We start from the raw sequence: 15,797 nt of genomic DNA on the forward strand, positions 1-15,797 counted from the left end.
AGTGATGGTTCATATGAATAAAAACACAGACTAAAATATCACTGCAAGGTAAGAAAATCAGCTTGAATGGGCCTAATTAATCTCTTTGGTTACGATATATACTTAGGTTTTTAGCATCCTCTGCTTGCATTTACTGATTTTAATTTAGCATGTGAATGATAATTTGGCCGTGGGGCCTGTCATGAACAGTATTTGACTTATTTGGCTTGAATAATAAAGATATCAGCCTGTATTCTTGGAGTATACTGCATTAATCAGACTTGCAGGAATGATCACATGGTACTCTATCGCCTTTTCCTGTTAGCTGCTGCTTGTCAGCAGCTGGCTGAGCTGTAGGCTGCAGGCCAGTATCTGCATACCCTTTCTCTTCAGAATATTTCAAATATACTGTCTCGTCATTATGCATTTTGCTGCAGCTTGACAAACTAAATGGTCCTCCTGCACGTTAAGAAGATTATTTTTAATTTCAGAGCATTTGTGTAGTTACTAGGCCATGTATGCATTTGAAGAATTCAGGTAGGCTCTCTGTTTTATACATCAGTGTGCTTGGTTTTTGTTCTCACAAGGATTTTGCTGTGTAATGTCAGTCAGCTCTTCAGTTAGTCCTTCATGTGCAAATATTTCTTGTGTTTTAAAATCTCTACCCTATGCATGGGGAGAAGTGCTTGAGGGATAGGATGCAGGTAACGGTAGCTAACCGCATGATGAAGTGCAAAGCTGGGTAATTGATTATATCTTGCACAGATTTCATTGCTGTGCAGCCAGAAGCAGCGAGTACAGCCTAGTTATAAATATAAACCAGAAACTGTTCTGTTTAAAAGGGGTCTTTGCTATTTTTGGTTCTGGAGAATCTGGCAGATGCTCATTTGAGGTGGAATACTGATTGTGATTGAGAAGAGAAATTTGATGTTGGGATTGTATATAGGATTATCTTTTATGCTGCTGCAGAGTATACGTCTCTTTTTCATAATCTTGTAGCTGCAGAATTCTGTATGAGTTACATTTAAAATAACAATATGGTTAAGTTTGTTGGGGTTGGTTTGTTGTTTGCAAACATTTGAGCAACTGCGATTGTTAGGATATAAAATTAGCACCTTTTATTTGATATTGGTTCTGCTCAGTTTTGCCTCTGCCCCCTCTCCTCGTTCAGTCCCACCCTCACTATAACTCCATCCTTTTGCAAGTATTGAGGTCTCTTAAAACCATAACAGATTTTTTTAAGACATGAAACCGAATTTCTGCCCTCACTATGAGGGGTGATTATTTTATCTGCAATAAAACATTACTGGACTTGAAAAAATTCTGGTCAGTAGTTATGGGGGGGGGGGGTGGGTTTCACTTCACTTTTTTATTTATTTTGTTTAGTATGTTCAGTTCTTGTAACTCATGTTATAAAATTGTCCAGGTAAAATGGTGACAAGGTTGTAACAGCATTAGTGATCACCTCATGATATGTTTGTCTATATATCATTATTATAATGTATCTTAAAAATACCTTTTCCTTTTTGAGTCAGAAAAAGAGATTATTTGATCAAGTGTGTAACTAGAGGAGAGGATCTATCCTCTCTGTATATATAATGTATATACAATGAGCATTCTCTAGCAAATATTTTCAAATGAAACATTCTAACTTCAGATTAAATATTAACATTATTTCTACCTTTTGTTAAAGCATTTAATGCGTTGGCAATTTCCCTTATCTTGTGATTTGGTGATTGGTTCTATGTGGAATTAGGTGGTGTCAAAAGCAGTAAAAGCAGGTACAAGGCATCCCCCCACCCGCCCAAATGTCCTGATTCCAGCCTTAAGGGCTGAGGAGATACAGGCTGATCATGTCTACTTTTGTTGTGAAATGCAGTATGATGCTGTCTGAGGGAAAAGATTTTACTGGAAGACCAGATAATGCTGTGTAACTGCTGTTGTCATAGGGCTGTCAGGAGATGCTTGAAATCTTGACATAGCTGATTGTTGGCAGTAAATTAAGCTGCAAATGGGCCCCAAACTTACTGTGCCATTTACTATGCCCACAGAGCTATTTGTATTTCACCCAGTTGGTTGGGTCTTATTCTTAATAGAGTGAAACTCTCAATAAATCTACAAAGAAGAAAATAGGTATTTTAAAAATTTTGTTTTAAAAGCCTTAGCTGTCTTTCAGTGACTTTCCTAGGCATCTTGGGGCAGGAAGACACCTACTTTTATGGCAAGAATGGTCAAATGCCGATTACACACCCATTAGGCTTATTAAATTACTTCTCCTCCTCTCTTAGACTTGATTTGAAAATAGTATTAGCATTTGATGTGCAGACTTATAGACATTTTCTTTTAAATCTTAACTGGTAGGGCTGTGGTTTCTGTATAGCAGTGTTTGAATGGCATTAATTTTATTAGGCATTTCCATGGTGTTTTGTTAAGGTTGTATCTGCATATTGGTGCTTCTTTTATGGTATGATTATTCTCATGCCTATGGCTAAATTACATTTTGATGGGATCAAAACATAGCTTGCAAGATGAAGGAGAAAAAGGGTCTATTAGAGCAATGGGGTGTAAGCCTCAGTCTCACAGACTCCTGGAAGCAAAGTTGATGGAGCAGTAGATGGCACTCTTCTCTGGATTACTGGCCCCATGTCCTTAGTGGCCCCATGCTCTTTACAGGTGCCATTTTCCATGTGCATAAAACATAAGCTTGCACTTCCCTCTCATTTTGACTTTGATGTGAAGCTGGTGCTCATGTGCATGCTGCAGAAGTGTGGCTGTTTCCATCTTCCAGTGCAGCTACAGGGCTTGAGTAGCCAAGTATCTTGAGAAGCAGTGATCCCACTGGTGCCTGCTCATGGAAACCCCTGCATGTCATTTTGGTATGTGCTGTCCTACATTTTCCTTTCTACCTTCACACTGGGCCTTAAAGACCCACAGGACTGCCCATAGGAATGGTGGGGGCTGTGGCACCCCGGCCCAGTGCCAGGAGGTGTCACCACAGCCTGGCTGCCTGAGTTCCCCATTGGTTTCAGTTTGATATGGCTTTCTTCACTTCCCTGGTGAAACAGTGCTGGGGTATTTTTGTGAAGTGTTAAGCAGTTGCTGGATCTCCCTGCAGGAGTGTCTCACTTAAGGGCTATTAAGTGACCTTGGTGTGCTGTTTGTGAAACACTGATTTGTAAAGCCCTTTGGGATGAAATACTAGTCCTGCAGTTACTGGCTGGATGAACAGAGACTTAACCCTCAGAAAAAACAGTGGATAAATCCATCAAATAATCTCATACTTCCTTGTATCAGCCAAGCTTGGTTTATCTTCCTCTTGAGAAGAGCCTAATATCCCCTGAAAAAAACTTCAATTGCTTTTAAAGTGAGGGTTAAAGGAGTTAAGGCCCTTTTGAATTTATATAGGCTCCTGGTTTCTGTGTGATACCAGTTGGGTTCATTTTCTTACTAATTTCCTGCTCCATCTTCATAAAACCCCAAAGCTCATGTACATTTTGTTTATAATTGGAGGTAAGATTGCTCATCAGCCACACTTTCATGAGCCCCTGCTGACCACTCTGTTGTCAGATGACTTTGCACATGAAGCAAAACAGGATGGTTGTACAGTTGGCTACAAGCAGTACCCCTCATTTGGTATCTTCAGATTTAGCTCTCTAGCAGCAGAACACAAATGCATTTTCTTTTGTTGCCATGCTTTTATCTTTCTGGGATATTACTTGGTATTCTTCGCAGTGAGCTGGTGTCTGTCTATTTCTGCTACACCGCCCACCATAGCATCGCAGTATTTTTAACCGCATCTTCTATTCCCCTGTCCACTGAGCAAAACTGAGAATGCTACAGGAAGGAAAATGAGTCTCTCAAAGTAAGCTGGCTATGAGCAGCAGAAAAGGAACCTGCTGATGAATAGAAAGCAAAGTTCAAAATGAACAGTGGTACATGTGGCACCTCTCATCTGCTGGTCCCCAAAGCAGTAGTCAGGCGGTACCTCCTGGGAGTAGGTGATCCCCTGTGTCTTTGAGCAAATGCAGGCATTGAGTTTACCTTAACTATAAACATTTCATGATAGATTTTATCTGCAGAACTGGTTCAGCACCTAGGAATTTTGGTGCCTTCTGTATACTTTCAAGCTGGACCACCTTGTCTAGACTGTGCTTTTGCCAAGACGGGTTGAAAGAGCCAGGCAGATGATCCTTGATGTCCCTTCCAACCTGATTCAGTTCTGCGATTCTTTGAAAAACTGAATACCCCAAATTAGTGAAGAATTCTGGGTTTAATGAGATTCTGCAAATTGAATCCTTGGGGCAGGTGCCCATCGGATGTGTGCTCTGACTTTAGCTGCAGCATTCACAGCATCACAGCCGAGAGTTCAGCTACCTCCTGGGTAGGTGGCACATTTATTGAAGAACAGTATAAAGGGTGAGCATGATAATTTTGTGAAGGTGGACATGATATTAAAACATAAATGCAGGTGTCTTTTCCTTCTCTCTCCCCCAAAGGAATAGCAAGATGATTTAAGGAAGGAACAAAAGGCTGGTGCTGCAGACAGGACTGTCTCCTGCTGAAAATTCCTAAGAAGGGGGCCTTTTAAATAAAATAATTTTAAGAAGTGCAACTTCTGCAGTCTAAATAGACAAGCAGCTTTAGGAAGCTGTAGGAGAAGCACTTGAAGGGATTTAGTTGTGTCATGAATTGCTCTTTAAAAACAACATGAAAAGATTGCAGTTCTTTTCTACAAGAAATACGATCATATTGATGAGCAGGAAGCATCAGGAAAGTTGCCAAAGGAGTATTCTGGTTGCTACAAGAGAGCAGTTTTTGTGGAGAGGGGTAATGGGGTTGCAGCGTTACAGATAAGTGGAACAAATTGTTGTTCCAAGTCAGTGATTTTGACCTCCCAGGTTAGATGGAGCAGCTAGTGAAAAACACACCAAATGGTGCACTTAGTCTTTTCTGACAAGAGAGAAAAAGAATTGGAGTGTAACTGTTGTCAAAAGGTGCTAACACAGAAAGGAGAAAACAAGTTTAAAATGGAGAAAACCCAAGGGTGGTATTTTGGCAAACCAAAATCAGTATCTCAGCCTCTTATAACCTGCATTGCTGAACTCACCAATTGCGTTGTCATGTTTAAACTATCCTTCAGGTGCTTAATAAATAGCCAGAAATGTGTGAACAAAAGCTTAAAGTGGCCAGTCCATCTTCAGTAGACAAGTGGTGCTCCAGGCCTGCCCAGTCTCTGCTTGCTCACTGCTTCCTTTTTGGTTTTCCTCCACCAGCGAACCAGCTGGCTATGTGCCTCTCATTTGTCCATAGGTGGATACAGGCAAATTGATACAAAACTTGATAAAAATACATTGCTAAGACAGAAGCTTTTGGTTGCACACAGGAATTGGCAAGTCTCATTGTTCACATTGCAAATGTGAACATTCCATACGATGCATCTCATCAGAGAAAATGCATGTGCCCAGAGGGGTGCAAGTTATGATTCCTGTATATCCATAAATGCCCTTTGCATCATTCGTCTCTTAAGAGTTTTACCCTTTGGTTTGTGACCAAGAAGCTAAATGCTGTGTGTTTTTTCTGACACAAACTTGCACTAAATTAAAAAAGGAGGAAAAGGATCTAGTTTTGCATTTTCCTTTTGCTGAAGGTAGTTGTCTGAAATCTGCCCTTTGGTATTTAAAATTGATTTTAGAGCCTTTATTTTTGGACAGTTGTTATTTATCCACACAAAGCATACACCCTGAGGAAATGTGGCTTCCTTAAACAGCAGATTGAATCAAATATTTTTGCTGACATATTTTTCCCTGTGACAACTGATACTGCAGTTGCCACATATTTTAGTTGTTTAGCACAGAGACATTTGAAGAGAAGGAGGGAAATACTTCTAAGGGTGTAATGTGAGAATACCATTGCTGGGAATAAAGATAAGCACCTACTAGTCTCACAGTGGCTATGTTGTAATATTTCTGCTGAAGAGGAAGATAGAGACTCTTTGTTATTGATGGTGGAGTTAGGTTTGGACAGATTTTAAGGGGAGAATATTCTGATGCCTGGCAGTATAATCTTATCCCAGATACAAACATGAAAGGAGATTTATCCCGGGATATTCATTGGATTAGAGGAGCTCTGGTGTTTATGTTAGGAGGTAATTTCCAGTAACATTAAAATCAGTGTAAACTGTGGGGTGTGTATTTGGTGCCTGAAACATGGGGCTGTCTGTGGAATTATGAAGTGTTCCCGCCTTTTCCCTGATCCAGCTGTACATCCTACAGAACAACAGCCTCACTGGTGTCAAAGGCTGTGTTTGGCTACCTGAGATCTACTGCAGGAGAATTGATTTGTGAAACCAAGAGATTTCCTCTCTGCTCCTTTGCCTTCTAGGCATGGTAACCTATTTTTGCGTTTTTCTGTTGTCTCTCTCATCTCTTATGCATGTTTATCCCCTCATCCCCTTTTTTTTAACAATCCTTGCAATAATACAAACACGAATTAGCTGCTGTTGTTTGATGAGGATCCACACACACTTTTCAGAACTGGAGCTACTTATGAAGACACATGGAAATTGATGTCTTTAAAGTGAGTACATGAGTACAGATGGTTTCTTAAAAGAACAGAATTTATGATAATATTGAAGTCCACCTATGGGCATCCATTATAACAAGTTATTCTCAGTCCTGCCTGCCTCTTTTAAGCCTTAATGTAAAGTCTAGAAAGGTTTGAAGGACTTAGCTGAACTTTCATGGAAAACGACTGCTGCCCACTGCTCCTTATTGCATTGCCAGCTTCTTAGGGCTGGATGCTTGATTTTGCTATTGTGGTGTCTTCCAGAGATGCTGATTATCTCTGTATCTTAACTTCAACTACATGATGTCATGGATGTCCTACTTCCCTCTTGCCTTTTTTTGTGCAGCAAGTCCAAACAGGTCAGATTGTTGATCTTGCTGTTTCTGCTATTTGTAAGGTAGATACGGGATATGGGGGCTTCTTCCTATGATGCATTTTAGTCCTTAAAGGTCATCACTGCCTTTGAAGGGGAAAATTTATTTTCTACTTATTCTAGCATGAGTTGGGCTGGACTCATGACCCTCTTCTCCTGGGAATTTAGTTGATTCCTGCCAGAATCAGGAGTACAAAGCTGGATGGGGTGAGTCATGCCTCTGTCTTTTTACAAAGGAAGGAGAGTAGTACCTCGCAACATCTGCTGCTAGGAGAAGCTGACAACACATAGCATGAGCTCAGACCCCATCCACATAAGCTTTATGTTAATCAGCTAAAGGTGGAGAAGATATGGTGCTTATGGGGAGAAAAACACTGACACTAAAGGTGATGCTGCGTTATTAGAAACACTTTTCATCTGAAGAAAGCAATGAGCCTTTTACTCTCCCATTGGGATTTTGTGTGAGAACAGGCAGAAAGCAGAAGTTGCTCCCTGCCATTCCTACACAAAGCTTCATAAAGGTTTGTTAAAACACACACAGGAGCCAATAGGACAGATGAAAAATCGCAGTTCAAAACAAATGTTGAAGTTTCTTCATATTGATGTGCTGCTGTGTTTGCTTATGAGATTACAAGGATTAAAATAAGTGTTTAGAGTTTCTTCTCTTTAAGGTAATATTTACAGTTGCAGATTACTAGCTGACCAGCGGCTGGAGAGCTTCTTCATGCCACCCAGGGGAATATGGGTTTAGTTTCATGCTTTGGACTGCATAGCACTGCTGGGTCTCTGTCCTTTAGAAATCATTGCTGCCTCCTGCTAGAGACTAATGTGGTTCAAGTAGGGATGTGAGAAGAAAAAATTGTCCATTGGCTGTGTATTTGCTGTATTACCTTTCAAAACCAGTTAGAGAAAGCCGACACTTGGGTTTTTTACACTTGCAGCTAGTGTAGAGCAGGGGAAGGTGAGGAGAGTGAAAAGTCTGTGAAATAGTCTGTTTCTTTCTGTCCAGGTGCAACATTAGCAAAGCTGAGTTCTGAAGAAGAAAGGATGAGACAAAAGTAGAGGAAAACTCCCAGGCAAAAGATGCATGTGGCAGATGGAGCTGATACTCTTAAGTGCCATGAAGTTTGGGGGATAATGGTCCAGCAAAGAGGATTGCTAGGCTGGGCTTGAGATTGAGGGCTCTGTTTCATAGATGTAGAGTTGAGGATTTGAGTCTGAAACTGAATGAGAATAAAGCTTTTCCAGCTCTTCTTTAATGAAATTACCCACTTTGATACTCTCCATTGTAGTACGATTGGAATGGATCAGATGCATGCTTTCCCTGTGTTGGTTCAGGATATGAAGGCTTAGAATCCTACTTTGCCAGATTCTGGATGACTTGGAATGAAAAACTGTTCTTAAAATCACACTGAGTTTGTTTTAAATCTGGATTCTCCACATCTTAGGCAAGTGTCTTATGTATTTCGCTACAGAGCATGAGGGATTGTGTTGTCTTTATGGAAACCAATGTATTTCCATGAAGCATGCTATTGAAGTGCTGTTGTAGTGGTCATGGTCAAATGATATAAATGAAGCAGTGTTGGAGGGGAGAGGGAATATCTCTTATTAAACCTACTTCTATAATTGGCAAAAAAAGGCAAGCTTATGATTATGCAAGCGCTTTGCAGATCTGAGATGGAAGCTTCAAACAAAGAAAAACATATCAAAGTCACCCAGAGAAAACTAATTCTCTGAAGTAAAACTTCAACTTCTCTTTTCATTGAAGTATCAATTATTAGCAATGGCGTAAAGCCTCAGACTGCTCTTCATTTGTTTTTCAGTGCTAAACAATGTGGGAAATGTGATTCAAACTTGTCTGTGTGTGCTGCAGAATGGAGGGAGCAGCTACAGAACATTGTAGAAGCTGCTATTTTCTTACATCTGTGATTTTTCAGTGCATCCTGTTGCGGGAAAATAAGTCTAATAGATGAAGACTTCTTCCACAGGAACACACTAAAACTGGCAAGCTGTAACATCTCCTGTGTGATTTCTACATCATCAGTGAGATGTATTAGTAAATGTTTGATGGAGCAGTATAGGTAAGCAGTGGTGGTCAAAGCCTTTTCAGAAGCACATACAAGAGGGACAAAGTCAAGAAAAAAATCACTTGTAAGCCAGAAGGATGCTGTTAGAGCAAATGAAATGCATTTTGGTTGTGACCTTGTTACCAGAGAAAGAGGTTCTTGCCTAGAGCCTGTGCCTTAGGACACACACAGTTACAGTACTGTTTGCTCATAAATAAATGCATGTCCCAGTTAAGCCAGATAATTGCACCATCACTGTATGTCATTTGAAAATAGAGAACACAGCTCAAGCTTCATCATGCTTTAAAGTGAGTAAGGCAGCTGTTGAGTCAAGTGTAGGCGTGCTGTGCAGTGCAACTGGACTCATCTCATTACAGTGTTGGGACACTTCTGTTGCAAGAGAAACAGCAAATGATTTAGGAATCTGAAGTACTTAGAAATATAAAGGGTGAGCAAAAAATCCACCACCACCTTTGGAAAAGGATCACCTTCTGAGCTTGAGGATGACACTTCAAAGACTGTACTGGCTTGTTAGACAAGATATTTGGTGCTAATAATAGGTAACTCATTTATGGCAATTGTCCCCTATAGTAATTTTTAGCTACTCCATATAACTAATAGTATTTTCAAAACGCATTCAGAGAGCACAGGCTAATTAAACAAAGATAGGCATTTATGTAAACCATTTATAAAGTGCAGCTTAGAAAGGAGGAGAAAGAAAATGTCCTATTACAGAAGGTGAAAATGTACCCACAGGATGCAGCACATGTAGGTTACCTAGGTAATTTTACATGTAAAAGATATCTGATTAGTTGTGGAAAATCCTGGCATTGCTGACAAAGGTGCAACAACATCTTAGTTTTGAAGATTACAGTAAAAGAAAATCAATTCTGAAATACAATGTGATTTCCTAGCAGTGAGATTTAGGAGATCAAGAGGTTGCTTGGGGGGAGATGCAGTGCACTTGACATTGCCTCCACTCCCGCTGCAGTTGCACTCTTTTCTGGTAAAGTTCCCCTCTCCCCCAAAAAGGATCACATCTATGCCTGAGTGCGCAAGTGCTGGGTGTGGGTGTGAGCTCAGTCCCTGAAGCTTCCTGCCTCCCTTCTGAGCTCCCGCCACTCTTTTGTGACTGGGTCTACGTCAGGGTAACCTCTGTTGTCAGCGGGCTGCCATTGTGCATGCAGGCAAGGGGAGAGCAAGGGGTCAAATAAAGACCAGTTTTCCTGTGGATGCGTGATTTGGCTTCTGAGGTCGGGAACGTTGTTTTGCTTTGCTTTATTTTTGGTTTGCTCTGTCTGCAGTATCTGAGTTCAGTCTGGTTGGCCAGGTGATGCTGAGGACAGCAGCCCCAGCTTGGAGGATCAGGCAGAGAGGCTGGGCAGCTGCTTCCTTACTGCCATGCACAGGGTTTGCTGTGTTTGGGATTCTGCCAAGGTCAGAGAGCCTGCTATGATTTTAATTCTTGGGCTTTCCCCCTCCATCAGTTTCTCCAGTATGTGTTTGATCCAAGTACAGCACTCAGTTGGTCATCTGGCAAATTAAAGTTTCTGGTGCTTTCTCAGGCCTTCTGAGGTTTCTTTGTCTGCAAATTGAATGTATATAAGTTAAAACAACTAATCTAGGAAAGCAGTCAGGTCTTTAGTTGTTTGACAGTAGTTTAAAAGGATGATACAGAGCCTTTTGGTAGGTACCATGAACAGAAACTTGAATTGTAAGAATGAATTTTGAGACATGCATCCTGTTTTATTCTTTACTGAGCCCATCTGGTAGAGGAGCTGTTGAGAAAATTCCATGCAATGGAAGCAAAACCCTGCCATTGTGTTGCTACAGTGGAAAAAATACACACCATACTGCAGCTTAGCATCTGTGGTTTAAAATGATAATGAGTAAAAAGCATATTTCCAGGGTTTTCTGTGTTGAGCAGATTAGTTAAACATGGATTCCTTCAGATGTCTGACTTAAGCCATGGAAGCATTAAGTAAAAAAGTCAGAAACTTAACTCAGACTGCTCACTGAAACCATTATTAAACTTTAAAGGAGGCAATGAAGCAAGGATTAGATGTAGCTGGGTGCAGAAAATAGCTGTGGAAACAGGTGTTGCTTGTCACTTTGAGTTTTACTTCGATGTTCATGCAAGCTGAGGCAAGCAGGGACAGAGCTGGTGGACAAGTGAGGAGGGGAAGGTGCACTGACCTGGCTGGAATCAGCCTCTCACACCAGTGCTTGCTGTAACCCCCCGAAATGTGCGTCACTGGAAGCCATTCATCCAGGAACATGGGCTGGAGGAGTCATCTGTTTTTCATAATCAGTGTTTAGTGTGCAGACTCATGTCTTCAGTCCAAAATCTCTGTAACTTCGAGAGGGGATCAAATCAAACAGTGATGGTTGAGCCAGAGAATTGAGGATTTGTCTCTAATGCTGAGATTTAGTGCAGATGCTACCAGAAATGGTACATGTGTGCCCGCGGACACAGGGCACCGTGCTTCAGACTGCATGCACCACAGCAGGTACCTGCCTGGAGCTCTGTCTGCCCCTCGCTGAGGCAACCCTGCGCGAGGGCTGGAAGCACTCAAGGGCTTGGGGGCCTCCATTCAAACAGAAAGGGGCAGCACAGCAGTGATGTGATCACAGTTTTTTTGGGAGAGGCAGAAATTAGTGTCTGACAGTTGTAACTGGGCTGAAATTGGTCTCAGTTGCTGTCAGCATGCTGCTTTCACTGCAACATGTATCCTTCATGCCATGAGTGTGGTTGCAGGAGTCTGCCTTGGCACCATGCTCCTCCAAAAGTTTTCCTTGCTGTCTTCTTCCCCTCAACGTGGCAGTGTGCAGCCAGCAGCCTACCTCGTTGGGGTGCCCCAGGGTTTCTGCAAGCCACAGGAGCTCCCTCTTTGCTTTGCACAAGGTGCTGGGGCGTGTGTAGGATCAGTCCCAAGGCTTTTCCCAGAGCGTGGTACTGTGGGGCAATAATTAAAAGGAGCAGAGATGTTTTCAACCATAAATGTCAAAGAAGAGGGAGGTTACTTATGCATGTTGTGTTAAAGCCAGAGAACTGGAGGTACAGGGTGTTCTAAATCCAGACAGGCACTGATGAGTGAGGTCCTGGCTCCAGTGGCCCTGACCTGCATGTCCCTCTGGTCCAAGCATGCCTTCCCTCTGAAACAAGATTGTATGTGTGTATATATGCATATACATACTTACATGTCTGTATATTTTTGTGTGTGTATTTTTACGTTGTGCTGTAAATGGAAGCCATTTTCAGATTAAAGTCTTTGTGAGCACTTTCCTTGAGCTTTCCTTGCCGCAGTTGTCAGAATTAGAAGATGGAGACAATGATACTTTATTCTGATTTCTAGCCCAAGTTACTGTGTAGAGTGAATCAAGTGTGGCTTCTAGACAGGAATTATTCATATTTGTCCATTAAATTTGACAGAAGGCTGCAGATTTGTTTACATTACCAAAATTCAAATCTATTTGTCTGCTAAACTTAATGTCACAATGTGTGGGCTTTTACGTAAATATATAGATCTATTTCTATATAGTCGTGTTTAGGCAGAAAGCAAAGGCTGTTTTTTTTCCATTAGCACTTGATTTTAATGAGCAACAATAAAAGGAATATGTTGGTAAACTTGCAAAGTGTCATATCAGAAGATACGAATCCCAGAGAAATAGGCACATGAACACCACTGACAAGAACTATCAAAAAAAAAACCACAAAACCCCACACATGTAAAATAATTTCAGCTGGTTTAAAGGTAAATATCAGATAAATGCTGACTTTGTAATGATAATCATGATAGTGTTCATAACAGTATCTCTGTTTTGATGAGGGCCACTGGAATCCCAGAACACTTTAAAGATGTTCATCTATTAAGACTCACTGTTCTTGCAGAATCGTAATTATCCCTGCTTTACAGGTAGTAGGAAGAATGAAGTTAAATGACGTGCCAAAGGTCAGATTCCACACTAGATGTAGTGCTGGTAATAGGGATCATTACTCAGATTCTTTCAACCCATAGTCTTAATTTAAATGTTTGAAATGGAAAGAAAGCCATTGCCATGTTGGGAATTGAGATTTGAGATCACTCTTCAGAAAGCTGGCAGCCTCTGCTTTTGACTTTTTTCTGCAGTGGAAATTAGCCCCACTTTCAGCCATGAGAGAATAAGCAATGCTGTGGATGTGGTTCTGCAGATGTCTGAGATGGGCTTTAATTCCCCTAACTCTGAATGTCTACACCTAACCTGGCCCCTGTAGGCTCCTTGTGTAAGCAGTGGAGAGAAAAAGCTGCTGCTAATGTGATTCATCTGACCTGTTTTATCCACCTACTTTAGGATTAGATGAAGCATGCTCTAGAAATGCTTTATTACTCCTGATTTTAATGGAGTCCAAATGATGAGATCCTCAGGACAGTGAGAAGAGCGTGCAGCAAGCTCACTGCCCTGGACTCCAAAAGAGCAGTCTTTGGCCTCTTCAGGAACCTGCTTAGTACGGTTCCATGGGATATAGCCCTAGAGGGCAGGGGGGGCCAAGACTGATATTCAAGGATCACCTGCTCCAAGCTCAGGAGTGTTGCATCCCAAGTAGAAGTGCAGCAGGAGGGCCAGGAGACCTCCTTGGATGGATAAGGAGCTGCTGAGGAAAATTCAATTGAAAAAAGAGGCTTATAAAAAGTGGAAGCAAGGACAGGCAGCCTGGGAAGAGTACAGGGATGTTGTCTGGGAAGCTAGGGACCAGGTTATTAAAGCCAAGGCCCAGTTAGAATTAAACTTGGATAGGGATGTGAAAGATAACAGGAAGGGATTCTACAGGTACGTAGCAAATAAAAAACAGACTAGGGACAACGTAGGCCCCTTCAGGAAGCTCTCGGGAGAACTGGCTACACAGGATTTGGAGAAGGCTGAGGTTCTAAATGACTTCTTTGCCTCGGTCTTCACTGGCAAAGGCTCTGACCACACCACACAAGTCTTGGAAGGCAGATGCAGGGACTGTGAGAATGAAGACCTGGCGCCCACTGTAGGAGAGGATCTGGTTCGAGACCATTTTAAACATCTGAACGTGCACAAGTCCATGGGTCCTGATGAGATCCATCCGCGGGTCCTGAAGGAGCTGGCAAATGAAGTTGCTAAGCCACTGTCCATCGTATTTGAGAAATCATGGCAGTCAGGTGAAGTTCCCAACGACTGGAAAAAGGGAAATATAACCCCCATTTTCAAGAAGGGGAAAATGGATGACCTGGGGAATTACAGAGCAGTCAGTCTCACCTCTGTGCCTGCCAAAATCTTGGAGCAGATTCTCCTGGAAGGCATTCTAAGGCACATGAAAAGCAACAAGGTGCTTGGTGACAGCCAGCATGGCTTCACTAAGGGGAAATCCTGCCTGACCAATCTGGTAGCCTTCTATGATGGGGCTACAGAACTGATGGACAGGGGTAGAGCAGTTGATGTCATCTACCTGGACTTGTGTAAAGCATTTGACACTGTCCCACACAACATCCTTGTCTCTAAATTGGAGAGACATCAATTTGATGGATGGACCACTCAGTGGATAAAGAACTGGCTGGATGGCCGCACACAAAGAATTGTGGTCAATGGCTCAATGTCCGGCTGGAGACCAGTAACGAGTGGTGTTCCTCAGGGATCAGTGTTGGGACCGGTCTTGTTCAACATCTTTGTTGCTGACATGGACAGTGGGATTGAGTGCGCCCTCAGCAAGTTTGCCAATGACGCCAAGCTGTGTGGTTCAGTTGATATGCTGGAGGGAAGGAATGCCATCCAGAGGGACCTTGACACGCTTGTGAGGTGGGCTGATGCCAACCTCATGAAGTTTAACCATGACAAGTGCAAGGTCCTACACCTGGTTCGGAGCAATCCCAGGCACAGCTACAGGTTGGGCAGAGAAGAGATTCAGAGCAGCCCTGTGGAGAAGGACTTGGGGCGTGTTGGTCGATGAGAAAATGAACATGAGCCGGCTTCAGTGTGTGCTCACAGCCCAGAAAGCCAACCGTATCCTGGGCTGCATCAAAAGGAGCGTGACCAGCAGGTCGAAGGAGGTGATCCTGCCCCTCTACTCTGCTCTTGTGAGACCTCACTTGGAGTATTGTGTGCAGTTCTGGTGTCCTCAACATAAAAAAGGACATGGAACTGTTGGAACAAGTCCAGAGGAGGGCCACGAGGATGATCAGGGGACTGGAGCACCTCCCGTATGAAGACAGGCTGAGAAAGTTGGGGCTGTTCAGCCTGGAGAAGAGAAGGCTGCGTGGAGACCTCATAGCAGCCTTCCAGTATCTGAAGGGGGCCTATAGGGATGATGGGGAGGGACTCTTCATTAGGGACTGTAGTGATAGGACAAGGGGTAATGAGTTAAAACTTAAACAGGGGAAGTTTAGATTGGATGTAAGGAGGAAATTCTTTCCTGTTAGGGTGGTGAGGCACTGGAATGGGTTGCCCAGGGAGGTTGTGAATGCTCCATCCCTGGCAGTGTTCAAGACCAGGTTGGACGAGGCCTTGCGTGATATAGTCTAGTGTGAGGTGTCCCTGCCCATGGCAGGGGGGTTGGAACTTGATGATCTTAACGTCCTTTCCAACCCTAGCTATTCTATGATTCTATGAACTGAAACTTACAGGTTGTCTGCAGTGGATGAGGTGAAGCAGAACTCAGGACAGTGCAAGTGGCTCTAATACATTATTTGGCCCAAACTGTGGCTTACAGCAGTTTACCTTTTTATAGTGGGGTTTTACATGTGGTACTTTCATTTTCTTACCATCTTTACTCCAAGTTCTGGCCCATGTGGTTTAATGTCCGTTAGCTTTAACTA

At 42.5% G+C, this 15,797-nt stretch overlaps 1 protein-coding gene across 1 annotated transcript in view; it reads left to right on the top strand.

Annotated features, from left to right (window-relative positions):
- Positions 1-292: 292 nt before the first annotated feature.
- Positions 293-15,797, top strand: part of EVL (Enah/Vasp-like) — a 126,007-nt gene continuing 110,502 nt past the window's right edge. Inside the window, exons 1-2 of the mRNA XM_057418938.1 lie at positions 293-516; positions 4,285-4,395. Coding sequence (XP_057274921.1) covers positions 494-516; positions 4,285-4,395 — 134 coding nt within the window. The 5' untranslated portion in view covers positions 293-493. The remainder of the gene's footprint in view (positions 517-4,284; positions 4,396-15,797) is intronic.

The sequence above is a fragment of the Pezoporus wallicus genome, unplaced genomic scaffold (genome assembly GCF_028554395.1).
Source record: "Pezoporus wallicus isolate ANWC-B61680 ecotype Strahan unplaced genomic scaffold, APGP_CSIRO_Pwel_v1 contig_7066, whole genome shotgun sequence".
Taxonomy (NCBI): Eukaryota; Metazoa; Chordata; class Aves; order Psittaciformes; family Psittacidae; genus Pezoporus; species Pezoporus wallicus.